The sequence below is a fragment of the Rhinopithecus roxellana genome, chromosome 4 (genome assembly GCF_007565055.1).
Source record: "Rhinopithecus roxellana isolate Shanxi Qingling chromosome 4, ASM756505v1, whole genome shotgun sequence".
Taxonomy (NCBI): Eukaryota; Metazoa; Chordata; class Mammalia; order Primates; family Cercopithecidae; genus Rhinopithecus; species Rhinopithecus roxellana.
The window spans coordinates 74,455,935-74,473,547 of NC_044552.1; the positions used below are offsets into that span (position 1 = coordinate 74,455,935).

Genomic DNA, 17,613 nt, shown 5'->3' on the forward strand with positions numbered 1-17,613 from the left:
GCCAGGATGGTCTCGATCTCCTGACCTCGTGATCCGCCCGCCTTAGCCTCCCAAAGTGCTGGGATTATAGGCATGAGCCACCACGCCTGGCCAACAGCTGTTTAATTTCTTGTTGTACCCCACCCAAAGTCCCACCCACACTCCAGGAGACAGGAAAGTATACTAGAAAAGGCAAATGCTCCCAAGTCAGAGAGCCCTGGGTTTGGATCCCAAGTAAGTCACTTTCACCTCCCTGAACCATTTCCTTGTCTTTAAACTGGGGTTTACATTTAAATGCCTATCTTATAGGATCAACATTAAATGTAAAAAACTTAGTTGAGTAATGGGCACCTAATAAGGGCTCAATAAATCACAGCTACTATTACTGTCATTGTTATTACAAATAGGCCAGAAATGTCTTGTGTAGACTCCTCTTTTTATTGTAAAAACCAAACTGTATCTCTAATATAACCCTGACAGCCCTCCCCAAAAATATTATTTTAAAATATGAGAATAAACAGATACAATTCTGATTCTTAAATGTCTGAACATTTCAAGCCAAACACCTACTGGGTACCTACAAGGTATCTACTGCTACTGCTGCTGTTTCTATGAGGACAACCACTCAGTGTTCTACGCTTTAATAGAAGAGCTGGTTTTTTGGATGTAAATGTAAACACAGGGGACATGAGCCTGAAGGACCAAGTGTGTGAGACTTTGCAAGGCTTGAACCAAGCATAGCACACACTAAGGGAACTCCAGAGAGATCTGTATTAGCCTTACTACCATCACTGATGGCAGTGAACATGGTATGCCTCCAACTTCTCAAGCCCTGACAGGGCCAAAAGCAGGCTGCTTCTTCCACACTACTCTTCCACTGAGGAGCCTTGGCTTTTCCCTCCCCTCCCCTCAAAGACTGACTCTTCTAGACCAAAGCCCTCAGCCAGACTTCATGGACTTACTGTAAACCTCAAGTCCACAATCAACAAGCACAGCCATACTGCCAGTGCACAAAATAGGCAGAGAAAAAGAAATTCAGTAAGGAAGGGGACTAGGGGGAAGGACACACCTTATTCGAAATTTGAAAAAGGGACATGTTCTAGTAGCTCTAACTGGGAAATCAAGGAAAATTCATGCCTCCCTCTGTTCTTACTGCAGGATAAAAAAAAAGAAGAAATGTAGATGACAAGAAAGTCGCCTATGAATGATTATTAACACTTTAATTTGAATCTAAATAAGGTCTTTTTATTCTTCTCCATCTGCAACTCTGCCATTCCTACTCTTCTATCCCTAGGCTCCTAGGTTACTTTCTTAGGACTGCCATAAAAAAATTACCACGAATTTCAGGGCTTAAAACAACAAAAACTCACTCCCTCTCAGTTCTGGAGGCTAGAAGTCCAAAATCAAGGTGTTGGCAAAGCCATGCTCCCTGGGAAGGCACTAGGGGAGGATCTTTTCTTGCCCCTTCCAGCTTCTCGCGGCTCCTGGCAATCCTTGGTGTTCTTTGGCTTATAATTGCATCACTCTAATATTTGTCTCCAACTTTCCACGGCCTTATTTGGGTTTCTATGTATTTTCTCCTCTTCTTATACACACCAGTCACTGGAGTTAGGACCTACCCTAAGCTGATATGACTTTGCTTTAATTTAACTAATTCAGGAAAGATCCTATTTCCCAATAAGGTCACCATTCTGAAGTTCCAGGAAGACATGAATTTTAGAGGAACTCTATTCAACCCACTCCAACTGCCATGTCAAAAATAAACCCCACCACCAAAATATGGGGCATAGTGGAGGGAGGTGACAAATCATAGCATTATAGAATCACAAAAAGTTCAAAGTTACAGTAGTCTCCTGTAGCTCCATGACTATTCATTTTTGAACTGGAAATAATGTTGTTCTTACTTTTTACCTTACTTTTCTCTCTTACCTGAGAGAAAGGTAAACACATACATTTCTCTCACCCATGAGCAACTGTGAAGCCTTGGAAAATATCAAAAGTCCCAATCAAAATAGCACTAAAACACAGAACATCCCACCGATCCAGACACTTGACTACTCTGTAAAAATCTGGTTTTAGGTATAAATGAATATGTAGTATCAGGAATTGAGTAGCAAAAAGAGGAAAGGCAGAGGAGGGTATTTTTTCAGTTAAAAGTACTCTCATTTAATGATCTAGGAGTGGGAAGTAAATCATAGGTCTTAGAAGACCAAGGTTTCCTTTAAAACACTTGCTTTAAGTTTTTAATCTCCACACTCCCTCTCCTAAATTTTCCTTTTCTAATGATGACAATAAACTTACATGGAAACACTATATATCAGAGTTATTTAAAAAATAATCAAGGTATTATTTTAGCTGTGTGGAGAAAAAAATAATTGAGATCGGCTTAAAGACTTGTGTACTCCCTCTGCAGGCTCTGAATTTAAAGTAAATTCTCAATACCTTCAAGGGCTAACTTAATGAACTTCACTAAACATCTACAATACAAGGAAGGCTGGTTGCAGGGGCTTGCGTTTATAATCCCAGCACTTTGGGAGGCCAAAGTAAGAGGACTGCTTGAGCCCAGAAGTTTGAGACCAACCTGGCAACAAAGTGAGACCTCATATCTCTATAAAAAAAAGCATAAAATTAGCTGGGTGTCATGGCGCTCATTAACAGTCTCAGCTACTAGAGCAGCTGAGGCAAGGAGGATCATAGCTCTCCACAGAGAGTCAGGAGTTTGAAGCTGTGGAGAGCTATGATTGTGCCACCGTACTCCAGCCTAGGTGACAGAGCGAGGCCTTGTCTCAAATAAAAAATTAAAAATAAAAATACACAAGGGAGCCGGGAACAGTGGCTCACGCCTGTAATTCCAGCACTTTGGGAGGCCAAGGTGGTCGGATCACGAGGTCAGGAGATTGAGACCATCCTGGCTAGCATGGTGAAACCCCGTCTCTACTAAAAATACAAAAAATTAGCTGGGCATGTGGCGGGCGCCTGTAGTCCCAGCTACTCGGGAGGCTGAGGCAGGAGAATGGCGTGAACCCGGGAGGCGGAGCTTGCAGTGAGCCGAGATGGCGCCACTGCACTCCAGCCTGGGCGACAGAGCGAGACTCTGTCTCAAAAAAAAAAAAAAAAAAAACCACACACACACAAACAAGGGAAAATATGATGTGGATTCTTCCACCCCACCCCTCAATGGTTTTCAAACAAATTCTCAAAAACGTACTGAAAACTACCAAACACATCTCTGTTGGGTTTACTACAGGTTCACTCCAGAAGGAAACTGATGTATGCTGTTTGTTTGTGGGAAAGTTTACTTCCTGCTGCAGCCTTGCCCCCTACGCATGTGCCACATGCTTTCCTTACTCTGTGCTCACCTCTCCACTGCAGTCCTAGGACACATCTGGACATCAAGGTGTGGTGAGTCTCCAGAAGATAACCTGGCCTCCTCACCCTAGGCAATGACCCAGGAGTAGCAGAATTACTAGAAGAACCACAGCCCAGTAGAGAAGTTATCTTCTTCGCTTATTATGTTATTCCATAGTAGTAACTGAGGCACTGCAGAAAAAAGTCTCAAGATTAAAACCTCAAAAAATCAGGAGTGAAAAGCGGAACAAGAGAACTATAGAAAAGCCTGGCTTGAAACACACTCCAATCATATATTTCCATTTTACCAAGAGTGATACATGACAGCACTCTATGGATGCCAGCTACGTAGTTCTTTTTCCTTTAGGGGAGACTAAGATACTGGGAAATGAATGTTGTTTGGTCAAGAATAAAATGGTGAAAGATACTGGGTCTGTCTGGGCAATGATGCAGTCAGAACTGGGGTGTTCTATCATCATCACTAGCCTAACCACATATTCAGAACTCTAATTCGGAAGAACTGCAGACTGCTCCTTGAAATAGTTCATCTCAAAGACTGCCTGCTATCTCCTCTCCTTTCATACATGACTTCTATATCCCAATCCATGGATAGAAAACTTGAAGTACATTTGGGACTTCTGCCCCAAAATGCAGAACATTACAAACAACTAAGGTTTTACATAACAGCTTTGATCCTAAAAGTGGGTAAAATAAACTTTAGGCAAAACAATTCTATGGTGACTTTCTGGACCGTGTATGTTAATAATGCAAATAGCGGGGTTACATACAGAAGGCAAACTTCATTTCCTTTTTCTCTTAATGCAAGGTCATCCCAAGATCACTCTTCCTTCAGTTTCTGTGGTAGGTAGCGATGGACATTTACAGAGTTTTCAGGGACTTATGCATTGGGTAACAAGGCACTGCAAGAAACCCCAGATAGCACAGCATCATCTCACATTTACACCACATCACATCAACATTGATGCTAGGAGGTCTAAGGCTGATGCCACCTTCAGAGCTGCAAGTATCCAAAAGACTCCACTCATGACACCAGCTCACTCGTGAGTCAAATCAGCCCCTCTCCAAGTCACAGCCCCAGAACTAAGGCTATTCATATGGGTTGATTATACAATCCAAAAAGCAGCTCCAAATATTAGAAACACTTATTTGTCTGGCAGACACATTCCCTAATTTCAAGACCCTTACAACGTGCTTAAAAATATTCAAGAGTCACAGGAAAATGACAAAATAAACAGGTAGCAGCCATGAGGTGGGCAGGGTGAGGTGGTGTTGAGAGAAAAGGCATTTAGCGTAGTAAGTTGAGAGTGCTGATGGCTAACAAAGAGAAACACAGTGACTCCAGTGCGAGCCAGCCTAGAAGACGGAGAAGCAGGAGAAGATAGCAAATGAAGTATGAGCTTGCAGAACTCGAGGCAAACAGCACTGAGATGAACAGCCGTGAAACCACAATGGTAGGCAGCAGACACTACAGTACAGTGGTACAAACACACACTTTAAAAAAAAAAGAGAGAGAGGGTCTCACTCTGTCACCCACGCTGGAGTGGAGTGTTGCAGTCATGCTCACCGCAATCTCAAGCTCCTGGGATTAAGGGATCCTCCTGCCTCAGCCTCTCAAGTAGCTGGGACTACAGGCATGTACCACCACAACAGAGCTAATTTTTTTTTTTTTGGAGACGGAAGTTCGCTCTTGCTGTCCAGGCTGAAGTACAACAGCACAATCTTGGCTCACTGCAACCTCCGCCTCCTGGGTTCAAGCAATTCTCCTGCCTCAGCCTCCCGAGTAGCTGAGATTACAGGCATGCACTACCATGCCCAGCTAATTTTTTGTATTTTTAGTAAAGACAGGGTTTCACCATGTTGGTAAGGCTGGTCTCGAACTCCTGACCTCAGGTGATCCACCCGCCCGGGCCTCCCAAAGTGCTGGGATTACAGGTATGAGCCACTGTACCTGGCCAATTTTTTTTTTTTCTGGTAGAGACAAGGTCTCACTTTGTTGTCCAGGCTGGTCTCAAACTCCTGGCCTCAGGCAATCCTCCTGCCTTGGCCTCCCAAAGTGTTAAAATTATAGGCATGAATCACTGCACCGACTGGACACACCGTTACTCCACCCCTACTAGCTGTGGAACCCTGAACCCAGTCACTCACATATTCCTAGCATGTTTCTCACCTGCAAAATAAGGTAGTTAGATGATCTTTAAGATCTCTTTTAATTCTGAGTTTTAGGCAACAAGTAATACAGATGAGTCAGTGGCATCCAGGCTCCACATCCACTCCAGAGGAAGGCCAGATCTACATAAGGCCCTGGGAGACAGAACTGGGGATCCCAGATCAGTCCAGGGCCAAAGACATGCTCTATCTAATCCAGGTGGAGCTTGGAAAACCACATCTTCTCCCAAACAGACCCAGTCCACAGGAGCCATGGTACAGTGGCTTTGCATCTCCAAAGCAAGCTCAAAATGATCTGCAGAGAGTTAAAGGCCAGCTCCAAGCCATGCTGGACATCAAATTTGCCATTTGCCAGCAACTTCTTAGCAGAGTTGGAGTACTAGAGAAAGCAGAAATACAGATGTAAAAAAAAAAAAAGGCAACGGGAATAAGCAGCAATGACAAGTTCACAAAGCACAGATATGCTATAGCTTATTTTCTGTCTCCTCCATCAGAATATGAACTCCTGTGAGTGAACTGGAACTTTATCTGCCTTGTGCTACCACTACATCCCTAGGTCCTGGCAGAATGCTCTGCAAGCAGCATGTCTTTGATACACATTTGTTGAATACATGAAATGGGATGTGATGCAAATGGGTAAAAAGGGTTTTCTCTTTCCAATCTTTCATTCACTTACTGTATACCAGCTGTAACATCCACTGATGTCAACTCATCTTTGCATTTATGATCCACAGCTCCTTTTATAGCACCAAAAAGGTAAAGTGGCTTTTCAGGACCCCTCAACTTGTGATGCAGGAAAAGAAGAAAAATGAGGAGTTGAGAATAGGGTCAAGTCTGTCCCCACAGGCAAAATAAGGGGGTATACAAACAAAATAAATTCCTTATTTTCTCCAGCCCTGGGAATCTGGAATCTGATGCACCAGCTCTGGGTAAGTGGGGTAACCTGCCAGAATGCACAGGCCTAAACAGTCTTTAAAAAAAAAAAAAAATTAAGACGCGGTTTTGCTATGTGCCCAGGCTGGTCTTGAACTCCTGGGCTCAAGCCTAAACAGCCTTATCTTTGCATTTTCATGAAGATCTTCGAATGGATGGTGAACTTTTGCCAGACCAAATTAAATGACTTATTAGTGAGACAAGGCCTCTTCGTTAATTTTCCAAATAAAAATATCTTGCAGGTTTTAAGTAAGATTCACAAGCAGAGTACTAAAAAGTTTAACTACAAGATGTTCTTGTATGGTGTCATTTTCTTAAAATAGAACCCTCCTAAAATCTCCCAAAAATAAGTCTGCTGTAGTTTCATTTCATTTTCTAAGAAGGAGATAAACACATCAAAACACACACTTAGCTTCTTTTTTAAAGAGTCTCTGTTACATGGGACTCACAGATCAAAGTCTAAAAGGGCCAATTTCTTCACTTCAGAGGTCAATGACACAGCTTTGAAAAAGAGGAAAAACAGTCCCTCTAGTGTACTGGGGCTGTAGAAAGAGGAAGTATATTAGTTGAGAATCACTGACGAAGACACTATTGCCAAAGGAAATTACAAAATAACATACTGGCAACACCGGCCAAGCAGACAGATTCTTCACACAGGACCATAACTGGCCTTTTGGTGAGTTACTCCAAAAGGTGACTGAGGTCAAAATTATGAGCCAATGTGGAATTGTTATGATTTAGTTATTTTCAAATTAAAAATAAATTGTAAACAGAGTTGCAGTTAAAATAACATTTTTCCTAATACAGTGTGTTGAAAAGGAACTGGATGTATTAATCTAAAGAACAGAAACAGTGAGGACATAAATAAGCATTATGTGACAGGACAGCCCTCATCTTTTTATCTTGGCAAGAAGCCTTAACAATACACATTCTTACATGAAAGAAGACTCGGACTCTTGAAGAACTATCCTCTGCAGCAGCAGCAGCAGAAATGTTAACACAGTATCTCCCACATTTGTGAAATTATGGGAACCACTACAGAAACTCAAGTCTGCCTAATTTGATTATGCCCTGACCCATGGGAAAAGCAGACGTGTGGTGTGTATAACGAAATAAGTGATAGATGGGCCTTACCAGGTAAGTCCTGGAGTCCTTAGAGATCTCCCCAAGACAAGAGGAACTGAGAGAATTCACTTGTTCAATTATGGGTGCAGTGTAAGTTTAATCTGAATTAAAGGAAATGTAACCTTTTCCCCTCTTAACCACATCTGATTATTCATTTCTACTTTAATGCCCGAGGTAAGGGAACCTGTGAGATAGCCATCATCCTTCTCCCTGACACAGTATCTGACAAATGTAAGTAACCAAGGGCTTCCTCTTTTTGTTAAAATGCTATCCTTCTTACCTCTTTTATCACTTCATAGTTCCTAAGTACCCCTACTGACAGGCACTGGACAGTTATGCAAACATGATACACTCACTCAGCCTTCTTCTACATTTGCCCATCCTTTTGATGCTAAAATAATAAGCAAGATGTTTTTAGATTGAGAGGCAAATATGCCTTTCAGGAAAGCAACCTCTACTTATGTAAGACTATCCATTACCTAGTAAACGACCTTCAAAAAAAGATCAATTTGAAGAAGAAAATGGAGAACAAAAACCTCTAGAACTGTGGCTACTAATTACCTCTCTACTAACCAACTGTGTGATCTTAAGAAAGTCATTAGCTTTTCCAAAAATCAGGTTCTTCACTAGTAAAATAAGAGGGTTGAACTAGGTCAGAAAACTTCATCCTAACTATACATTAGAATCACCTAAGAAACTAAAAAAAAAAAAAAACCACAAAACACAAAACCTTCAATGCTAAGCCACACAGAAACCAAATTATATCAAATTCTCTGGGTATTTGTATTTTTCAGAAGTTCCCAGGTAATTCAAACATGCAACCAGGGCTGAGAACCACTGGTTTAGATTCTGATCTCCAAGCCCTCTTTTCTAATTCTTTCATGTTATGATGTTAGGGTGACAATTTTGGTTACAAGGTCTCATAATGCAATGGCCCAAATAGCCTCAAAAGAAGTAAGGACGTGCGTGCCCTTTATGCACATATGACTAGGAGATGTTAACCTGAATTCTACACATTTTTGGAAGTTAAAAATCCTCTTACATTACTCAGAATGAAAGTAGTGTGGTTTAAATGCACATGCATGCTTCCAAAATGACTAATCACGACAAGAATCAACTCCTAAACTTGGACACATGGAAATGGGTCACAATTAGCTCCTGACCTCTCCCTTTTCCCTCTTCTTCCACTAAACCACAAGCACAAAAAAAAAGGTTGCCTATTACTCATAATCAGAATATGAAACCAGCCCCAGTTTCAAAGGGCCTTCTCCATCATCAAAGATTTGAAAGTTCCTGCATGGCTGCATCTTTTGAAGATCATCTTATAAAAACTCTAACAAAATTATATCCCTTTAACCGTCAAGGATTAGTTGCCATGTGACACTCAGAAATGTATTGGTAAAAACTTTTAAGGTAAAAAGATTCATAAAATGCGTGCCCTGTATTAAGCATATTAAGCCTTGAAAATTTCAATCTACAGTATTTTTAAGATTTTAGTTGAAGAGACATGAGACAGCAGAGAAGGGTAAAAGAAACCATGAGGCAAAAAAATGGTTATGACATAAAATCATAAAGTTTATGACTAGGCTCAAAATCTGTATTGCAAGTCCTACAAACTGTATGAAAATGTAACTAGCCCAATCTCAATTCATGCCTACTTTTGGTAATACTATTTTCTCATGTAAATCTTCCCCCCCAAAGTAAAATTCATTAAACTTATTATCTTTAACTATAAACACAATAACAAGAAATATTATTTATGAAATTAAATATTTGTAACCTTAAAAATCACAGGAAAGGTGAAAACCCCTTCCTACATTAACTTTTTAACTAAGTTAAAAGTTAACTAACTTTTCACTAACATATTCTCCTCACCAAATTCAAACATGCAAGACTAAATTTCAAGTGAGAGAAATCTGAAAAATATTTCGAACCCCCAAATCCATGTTCTCAGATCCTGTCTGCTAACCCCTTCCTGATACTATACAGTGAGATTAACCATTCCCATCCACTTGGAAACCTAGTTTTAAAAGATGTCACACTAGTGCTCTTTTCAAATGGAATTGTCTTTCATACTTTCTGTACAGAACTCTCACATCATACAACTGGCATTCTTTTATAAAGCAATTAAATTAGACCAAATATAACTCATAATGTTAGCATTTGTTAAAAGAAATCAGACAGATTTGTGGATTAATATCAAAGCACACGTGTTTTACTTTTGAAGTATCTAATACAAAGCCTCTCTGATACAACCCGTATTTAACTTTGGACGAGTTTTCTAGAAGCAAAATAAAACATTCTCTACATTAAGTTTTTTAGCTTTTTCATATACAGGCTCATCTCCAGTGCTTCCATTGAATTCTCCACTAAGATTAAACTGTTCTTATTTTTATATCTCCTGAAACCCAGGAAAACAAGAAGAAAGAGAAGGAGGAAGCAACTACTTTCACATTAAAAAAAAAAAAAAAAATCTAAGCTAAATTGCAAATAGGAGCAGCTGTTAAGAGATGTATATCTCCAACTGCACAGGACTCTTTGGCCTGATACTGACACATTACTGTCTTGGGGAAAGGGGCCAGGGAGGTGCCTAGGAAGAGCAAAGCAACTGGATATCAGCAGCCCAGCAGGGGCAGAGGAGTTAATCTCTTTGGATACCCAACTGCAGGAAGTCATTACATCATAGGCCTTTCCACATCTCTCTCCCTACCACGTGTCCCGTGCCCCAAGAGGATGATAAGGAACGATAGTCTCTCTTCGGGTTCACTTACAGGTAGAAGCCATTACGGCCCGGCCAAGCCCCCAAACCTCCTCCCAATCGCCAGAGTGAAAGAAGCGCAGGTCCCCAAACCAGAGCCCTTCCCTCAAACAGTGCCAGAATCCAGGCCTCGGCGGGAGCAGATGGTGCAGCCAGTCTGGATTGAGGTGGCCACATCAGCCGGTTCGAGGCCCCAGAACATTTCAGAAGCAGCGAGTAAGCAGCAGATTTACTGGAGCGACATCTCTGAGAAGAAAAGGTATCAATACAGGCAAGGAAAGGAAGCCGTCCAGGAAGAGGTTTGCAACCACTGCTTTTTCTAATGGGATCGATGTGCCTGTAGGAGTTAACACCCACAAGCTGAAACTTGGACCCGAAGGTTCTCATTCAGCTAGTGACGACGCAACATGCTCCTGCGACAGACTGGAAACCACACATCCAACCCCTCCTCTGGACACTGCGTCCCAAACACCCCCCCACACACACCTCTCACTCCACCTACAGCGCCCGCACCAGACCCCTACTACGGTAAACTCTACTCCAAAGTTGGCTGCAGACCTACCTTCTCGGCGTTGTCCTGAGAATCCAGCAAATGTACTCCTGCCCGTTCGCCCTTCCCTCGCCGGCGTCCCCTGCCCCCTCTCCTCACCTGGCCATGCCCTAGGCTTCTGGGGAGCCTCCTTCCCCCCTCCGGGCCGTCCCCAGGTGCCCCTACTCCAGGAGTCAAAGAGAACCCCCAAAGCCTCACAGCGAAGGCTCCCCCTGCCAACCCCTTGCCCTGGAGCCCGCAGGCGCGCTCCGACGAATCCGAGGCGCGTCTCGCGCTGCGCAGGAGGCCCGGCGGGTCCTGCCGCCAGCCCGGGGTGGGTACGCACCTTCCAGCCGGCAGAGCTGTTGCTGTCGCCCTTATCCTTGAAGTAGGGCACGCAACGTACCATCCACTCGTAGATCTGGGACAGAGTGAGCCTTTTGTCCGGGGAGCTTTCGATGGCGCGGGTGATCAGGTCGGCGTAGGACAAGTTTCCCCAGGCGTTCCGCCGCGACGAGCATTTCCTAGGCTGCCCGGAGCCCCCAGCCGACCCCGGCTGCGGCGGTGGCAGCGGCTGCTGAGGCTGCAGCAGCGCCTGTGTACCCCCGCTCAGGGCGCCCGCCGCGGTGGCTGGCCCAGACCCGGGGTCTTGCCCGCCGGGTGCCAGCACCCGGGCCGAGTCCTCAACAAGCAGCCCGGAGCCCAGCGTGCCGCTCCCGCCGCCGCCGATCGCCATGGCCGAGCCGGCCCGTCCCCCGCCGTCCTCGTCGTCTTCATCGTCCTCCTCCTCGGGGATCATGGAGTCGGCGGCCGTCTCCCCCGAGGGCTTAGCAGGGCTCGCTTGGAGCTCCGGCCTTTGCAGGGGCCACGTACAGGAGCGCGGACGGCTCTGGGGCTCGAACTCCGGGTCCAGCTCCACTTCGAGCGGAGAGAGCGGGGCTGGGGAGGCCGGTGCCTCTGCCATCTTCGCCGCCCGCCCGCGGCTGGGGCTCTCGCGCTCTCCTCTCGCGCCGGGGCGGGGTGCGGCGGGGGAGGGACGTGGGCGCCGCGAAGGCTCCGGCTCCCGGGCGCCGCCGCCGCCGCCGCCGCCGCCTGGGGAAGCACGAGAGGAGAGAGAAGGAGAGTTGGTTATCCCGGGCCGGAGCGCAGTCCTCGGCGAGTCCTCACCCGCCGCCACCACCTCCCAGCCTTGCCGCGCCCGCCTCCCAGGAACAGGCGGACCTGGAGACGTGCGGCCAGCGAACCTGGCGCAGCAGACACCGCCCCCCGGCCAGGCCGCGGGGGAGCCGCGAGCGAATCGACGGCCTCGCGCGGGGCAGCCCCCTCCCCCCGCCGCCCAGCCGCAGGTCCCTCCCGGGCTAGGCGGCGGGGCGGGGAGAAGGGGGAGGGGCGCCCGGGGGAGGGGCGGCCGCGCCTTTAAAGCGGGCAGCGGCCGGAGCTGGCGCAGCCGAGCGGCGGTCAGAGCCCGAGCTCGGGCGTGCGTGCGTTTGTTTATGTTTCGCTCGGGCCCGCTCTAGTGCCTCCCGCCGCGCCGCCGCTCAAGTCTGTGCTGTCTTCGGCTCTTCTCCCCTTTCCCGGCCCAGCCGCCTCCGCGACCCCCCGTCACCCCCAACCCGGTCGAATGGCCCGAGCCCGGGGACTGCGCGGGCAGCTCCCTCTCCTCTCTTCGCCCGCGGGCAGGAGGGCGAACGGGGGTCTGGGCGCAGATGGGCCCTTGTCACTTCCAAAAAATAAAGGAAACACGGAAAGAAGGGAAAGCAGCAGCCCGGCGGGCGTTCGCAGAGGGTCGAGCCCGGCAGGGACGGCCACTTCGGGATTTTGTGTGGTTTGCATTCTCGCGGACGTCGTCCCCTCCGCCCCCTTCCCAGTCGGGATCCGGGGGAGGGAGCGAGTCGGAACATAAATCTTCCAACAGGTCGGGAAGCGCCAAGTCTCCCGGGCTGCTAGAAAACCCGGACCAGCATGTTCATCACCTCCTTGCTCCCGCTGCTGCCATCTTGACAGTTTCCCCCTTCCCTTGAGTCCTTTAAAAACACTAGCGGGCGAGAAGGGGGGCGCGCACACCGCGGCTCGGGGAGGGGAAAGGGAAGCGCCCGGCCCAGCTCGGAAGCAGATCCGGAGTCACCGGGAAGGCGGCCGCCCGCTGCACTGCTCCGGCGCCTACCTCGCTTCCTTCCCTTCAGGGACGCGGCGGGACGACGCACGATCCCGCGCGGGCCCGGGGCACGGCGAGGAGGGGGCGCGCAACCTCGGCGAAGGAGAAGCGCTCGGGCCGTCGCCGCAGCCCGCCTGAGGAACCGCCTGTCAGCTCGCGCGCCGCCGCCTTCAACATTCCTCCTCCTCCCTTCCACGAGCAGGGCGGCCGCAGCAGCAGCACAAAGTTATAGACACACGCAGGGCGCCTCAACCTAGGCTGACGGCGGGCGGGTCCCCGCCCAGGGGGAGGGCTGGGCGGAGGGCCGGCGCGCGGCGGGCGTGCGTGTGTGAGTGCGCGTGTGTGAGCTCGCGCGCGCCTGCGCGGCCCAGCTCCGCGGGGCTGCGGGCGTGGGTGTCCGGGCGCGCGCCGCGGGCCGGGATTCGGCGGGCTCCCGCTGCTGTCCCCGCTGGGCTCCTCCTCCCTCCCGAGAGCCCCAACGACAACAAAGCGCGGCGTTGGCCCGGGAAAGGAAGGAGAGGAAGAAGGGGGAGCTGCAGGAGCGACAGCCCCCGACGCTCCAAGGAGCGCAGCGGCGTGGCCTCCCCGACTCCGGGCAGGGCGCCTGGTACCAGGGTCCCCGACCTGCGCGTCCGCCCGCCTGGCTCTGGGCCAGCCCCGGTGTCTGGTTCCCTGTTAGAACCCGACACTAGGTAACACCCGAGGTGAGATGCTGGGCGTGGATGGCAAGGTTTACCGCGGCGTGGAAATACTGAACGGCGAAGATGTTGGCGCCTCCACAACTTCGATAAGCTGATGCTCACAGATTCGATCAGGCACCAAAAGGTTTGCACTGAATCTCTCGCCTCGGACGGTAGACCACAGTCGTGTTTCACTTTTCATGTGTTTCATGGCAAACGGGGGAGAGGTGTAACTACGAAGAAATGCAAATTTACCCCTGTCCTACATTCAAGAGCAGATTCCGAACAATTGAGAAGGGGAAATAATTTAATTTGTAAATGATGACAAAACCGCTACGTGTGCATTTTTGACTTTTAAAAAAAGACGTATCCTTTAAGTTAGACAAAAAACATCTGCACAAGTCCTTATTCTACAATCCGTGCCCCAAATCGTTTATTTGTACTCTACGAATGCACTACACGCGACATGCACACCAGAAGTCTAGACACTAGTTCATAAACATCTTTTTAAAAAAAATCCTTGTAAGTCACCAGAGATAGCTCAGAGTCTAGAAGCGGGCTCCTCAACGACTCCATACACAAAAAGGTCCAGCCCAGCATACACAGGAGCCAGCCCGCCCCCCCGCCTCCGGGCTCCGGGCTTTGCGCAGCGCCCGTCACTCAAGTGACGCGCGGCCCCGCCCCTGCACCAAGCTAGTTCGACGCGTACAAACAGATGATGTCATCGTCTCCACACGCGCGTGACCCCGGAGCTCTCCGCCGCGTCGCCATTCGCTGCGCGGCTTACTCGTCAAGGCACGCTGCGTGCTGACTGGCCGCTGCTACCAGTCTCCAGGCCCCAGATGCCCCTCTCCGCCCCCCGCCCCCGCCCCCCAGCAAATAATAAACAATCGAGTAAAATTCTAAGGGAGGAGAGGGAAAAAGGGAGAAGGCGCACTAGAAACCAATCCTTCGCGCGCTGGCGGTGGGAGGGCTCAAGGGGGGACGCGAGAAGACAGCGGACGGGAGGAAGGGAGCCGACTTGGGACCCTGCGGTCGCCGGCGACAAGGAGGCGTCGGGGGCAGAAAGTTGCAGAGCACTCGACCGGGCGCGCCTGGCGGGGTAGGGGGCACTAGGGCCTGGAGCGGCTGGGCTGGGGGCTCGTAGGCGGAACGCTACCCGCCGAGGGGGCGGGGACTGAGCGGCGCCGGCCGACACGTGCGGGAGGCGGGCGCGCGCGCGCGCGCGCGCTGCACACGCTGGGCCTGGGCGCGCGGCCTCGGTAGCCGCGCGCGCTTGTTTACCAGCGCACGTGGGTGTTATTTTTAAATGGAATGTGGCGCTGGCTGCGCTGCCGAGTGGCGGGCGCGTGGGGCCGCCCGCGCTGGCTGGGGGACGCGGCGGGGCCCGCGGCGCGGCCTCTCCGGGCGCGGCTAGCGAGATAGCCAGGCTGTCCCCACTGCGCGCCGCTGGCGTAGCCGGCTGCCCGGCCGGGGAACCTGCGAGTTTCGCGCGCTACCCGAGCCCGGGCGGAGACGACGGTTTCCCGCCGCGGAACGCCGCCGTCTTTGCGCCCAGCTCGGCTCTCGCATTCACATTCAGGGAACAAAGACTCCTGCTTGTGCTTCGCCCAGGAGGCCGCGCCAGTCCGCGGCCACGGTTTCTGGAGCAGATCTCACACGCGCACACACTCACTGGCACACATACTTTGGCCGCGAGAGGGACCCTCAGCACCCTACGTGCTCTGTGTCCTCGCTTCCTTGTACCGAATTCCCCCAGTCTACATGTGCCTGTCTCGTGGGCATGCGGCTGTGCCCACGTAGAAATGCGCTTCTGCTATTTCGGGTTGCCCTTGGAAGGGGAAGTCTGGGGAAGGGGTCTCTGACTGCTTACTGCGATTGCTCCTCACGAGGCACCTCTCCTCTCCTTGTAGGCCTGTCCCACTGAGAAGCCCCGAGTTTGCATTTGGTTTACAGCCTGGGAGTGTGGACGGTGATGTACGACCACAACTCGGCTTCAAGTGCCAGTGCTTGGGGTGCAGGTTGGGTATGGTGGTATGGTGGTGGTTAAAAGCTGGTATTGAGCTTTGCACGAAGAACTGGGAGGCTAGATCACCCAGGGCCGCGCATCGTGATGCAGCATAAAATTCCAAGAATTTTCCATTGCTGGTTTAAATACTTATAACACTGTAGAAGAAATCCACGCGTTTTCTTCTCTAAATTTAAGCAATCTTTTGTCATTAGAGTGCAGACCTGCAAAAGTAGAAATAATGTGTTTACAGTGGCTGGGCTCTCAGTCATTAGATTTTCACTATAAACATGTTGAGTGTCCATTTACAAAACGCATATCCCAGGGACATTCCAAAAGTGGAAGAGTCAAAGATTCAGTAGATTAACAGAGCATTGAGAGCTTCACAGTGAGGAATGGGGGGGGGGGGGGCAGGCACATGATAAAGCCATTTCCCCGAAGAGCTTACTTGAGGGTATAAGACATGTTACTTGGGGGTATAAGACATGTTAAAAAGAAATATTGCAAGTTTAAAAATAGTAGAAGGCCGGGTGCAGTGGCTCACACCTGCAATCCCAGCACTTTGGAAGGCTGATGCGGGAGGATGCCTTGAGCCCAGGAGTTTGAGACCAACCTAGACAACATGACGAAAACCGGGTGTCTACAAAAAATACAAGGAGTCCCAGCTATGGGAGGCTGAGGTGTAAGGATGGATCGCTTGATTCCAGGAGGTCCAGGCTGCAATGAGCCATGATTGTACCACTGCATTGCAGCGTGGGTGACAGAGTGAGGTTCTGTCCTCCCTTCCCCGCCACAAAGGAAAACAAAACAAAACAAAACAACAACCACAACAACAACAAAAAACAAGACAAATTCAAGAGGTCATACGTAGAGTTTTGGGTAGGTTGCAAGTGAATTGAAGATCAAAAGCTTCATTTGGAAGTGACTGTAAACTTGCAGCTTTGTAACTGTGCACCTTACCCCTGTAATTCGTGCATATGGGCAAACCTTTGAGAACTCAGAGGTTGAATCTCAGAGATTGTTCTCTTTTAGCCACAAATTGCCTTGACCTTTGCCTTCCTCTTGTAGGCCTCCTTGTTCCTTCTCCATTTCTTCCTACCAGAAGTTATGATTGTTAATTGAGAGGAAATGCCAGCATTCCCTTCAAGGCAGAATTTTTGGTCAAAACTTTTCCCACCTCTTATTGAACAATTTTATGCCCTATTTATTTCTATTAATAATTTAAGGTGGTGATTGTTCACTCTATTTTGCAAATCCAGTCACTGGAGGGACAAAATTTAAGATGTTTACCTAAGCGAGCTGGGTAAAATGACCATTTCAAACACCTAGTTGTGAGGGGATTCGTGGTAGAGGCCAGGGCTCTCCCTCTGAGGGGGCACCACTCACTCAGCACCTGTATCCTAGCCTAATTCTCCTTGCACCTAGGCCAGCTGGAGCCTCCCTCTCACCCCAGAGCCCACATTCTAGGAACGGAGCCTACTGCTCTTCAGCAAGTGCACGTTTTCCTCTTGGGTTGACTTCTGTGTCCATCTCAATGAAGACAGGAAACCAGTAGGACGAGGTTCCTAACGAATATGTGACCCATTTGGTATAACTGCTCCCCAGTCTATGTCTGACACCCTCATTAGTCCCTTTCTCTGCTTACCCTCTCCTCAGCAAATTACTTTCATGCAGTGTGTCTTTATTGAATACTGTGTACCAAAGAGCTATGAGCTGAGGCTCGCCCCTTGGGGCGTCATTCCAGACAGGTTTCATCACCATGCTCTCCACAAGTATCTGCAGCTCCTGTCCTCTCTCTTCCCCTTTCTTCCCTCGGGCATGACAAACCCTGGCAAAGCGTCCCCTAGGTTGTTACAATGACTGTCTGTGGTGCATTTGGAGGGCAAGTATGTATGCTTTCAGCATAAAAAA

General features: G+C 48.9%; 1 protein-coding gene across 1 annotated transcript in view; it reads right to left on the reverse strand.

Annotated features, from left to right (window-relative positions):
- Window positions 1–13,245, reverse strand: part of FOXO3 (forkhead box O3) — a 128,173-nt gene extending 114,928 nt beyond the window's left edge. Inside the window, exons 1-2 of the mRNA XM_030928355.1 lie at window positions 13,024–13,245; window positions 11,206–11,951 (exon numbers count right to left, since the gene is read on the reverse strand). Of these exons, the coding sequence (XP_030784215.1) occupies window positions 11,206–11,823 (618 nt within the window). The 5' untranslated portion in view covers window positions 11,824–11,951; window positions 13,024–13,245. The remainder of the gene's footprint in view (window positions 1–11,205; window positions 11,952–13,023) is intronic.
- Between the last annotated feature and the right edge of the window lie 4,368 nt (window positions 13,246–17,613).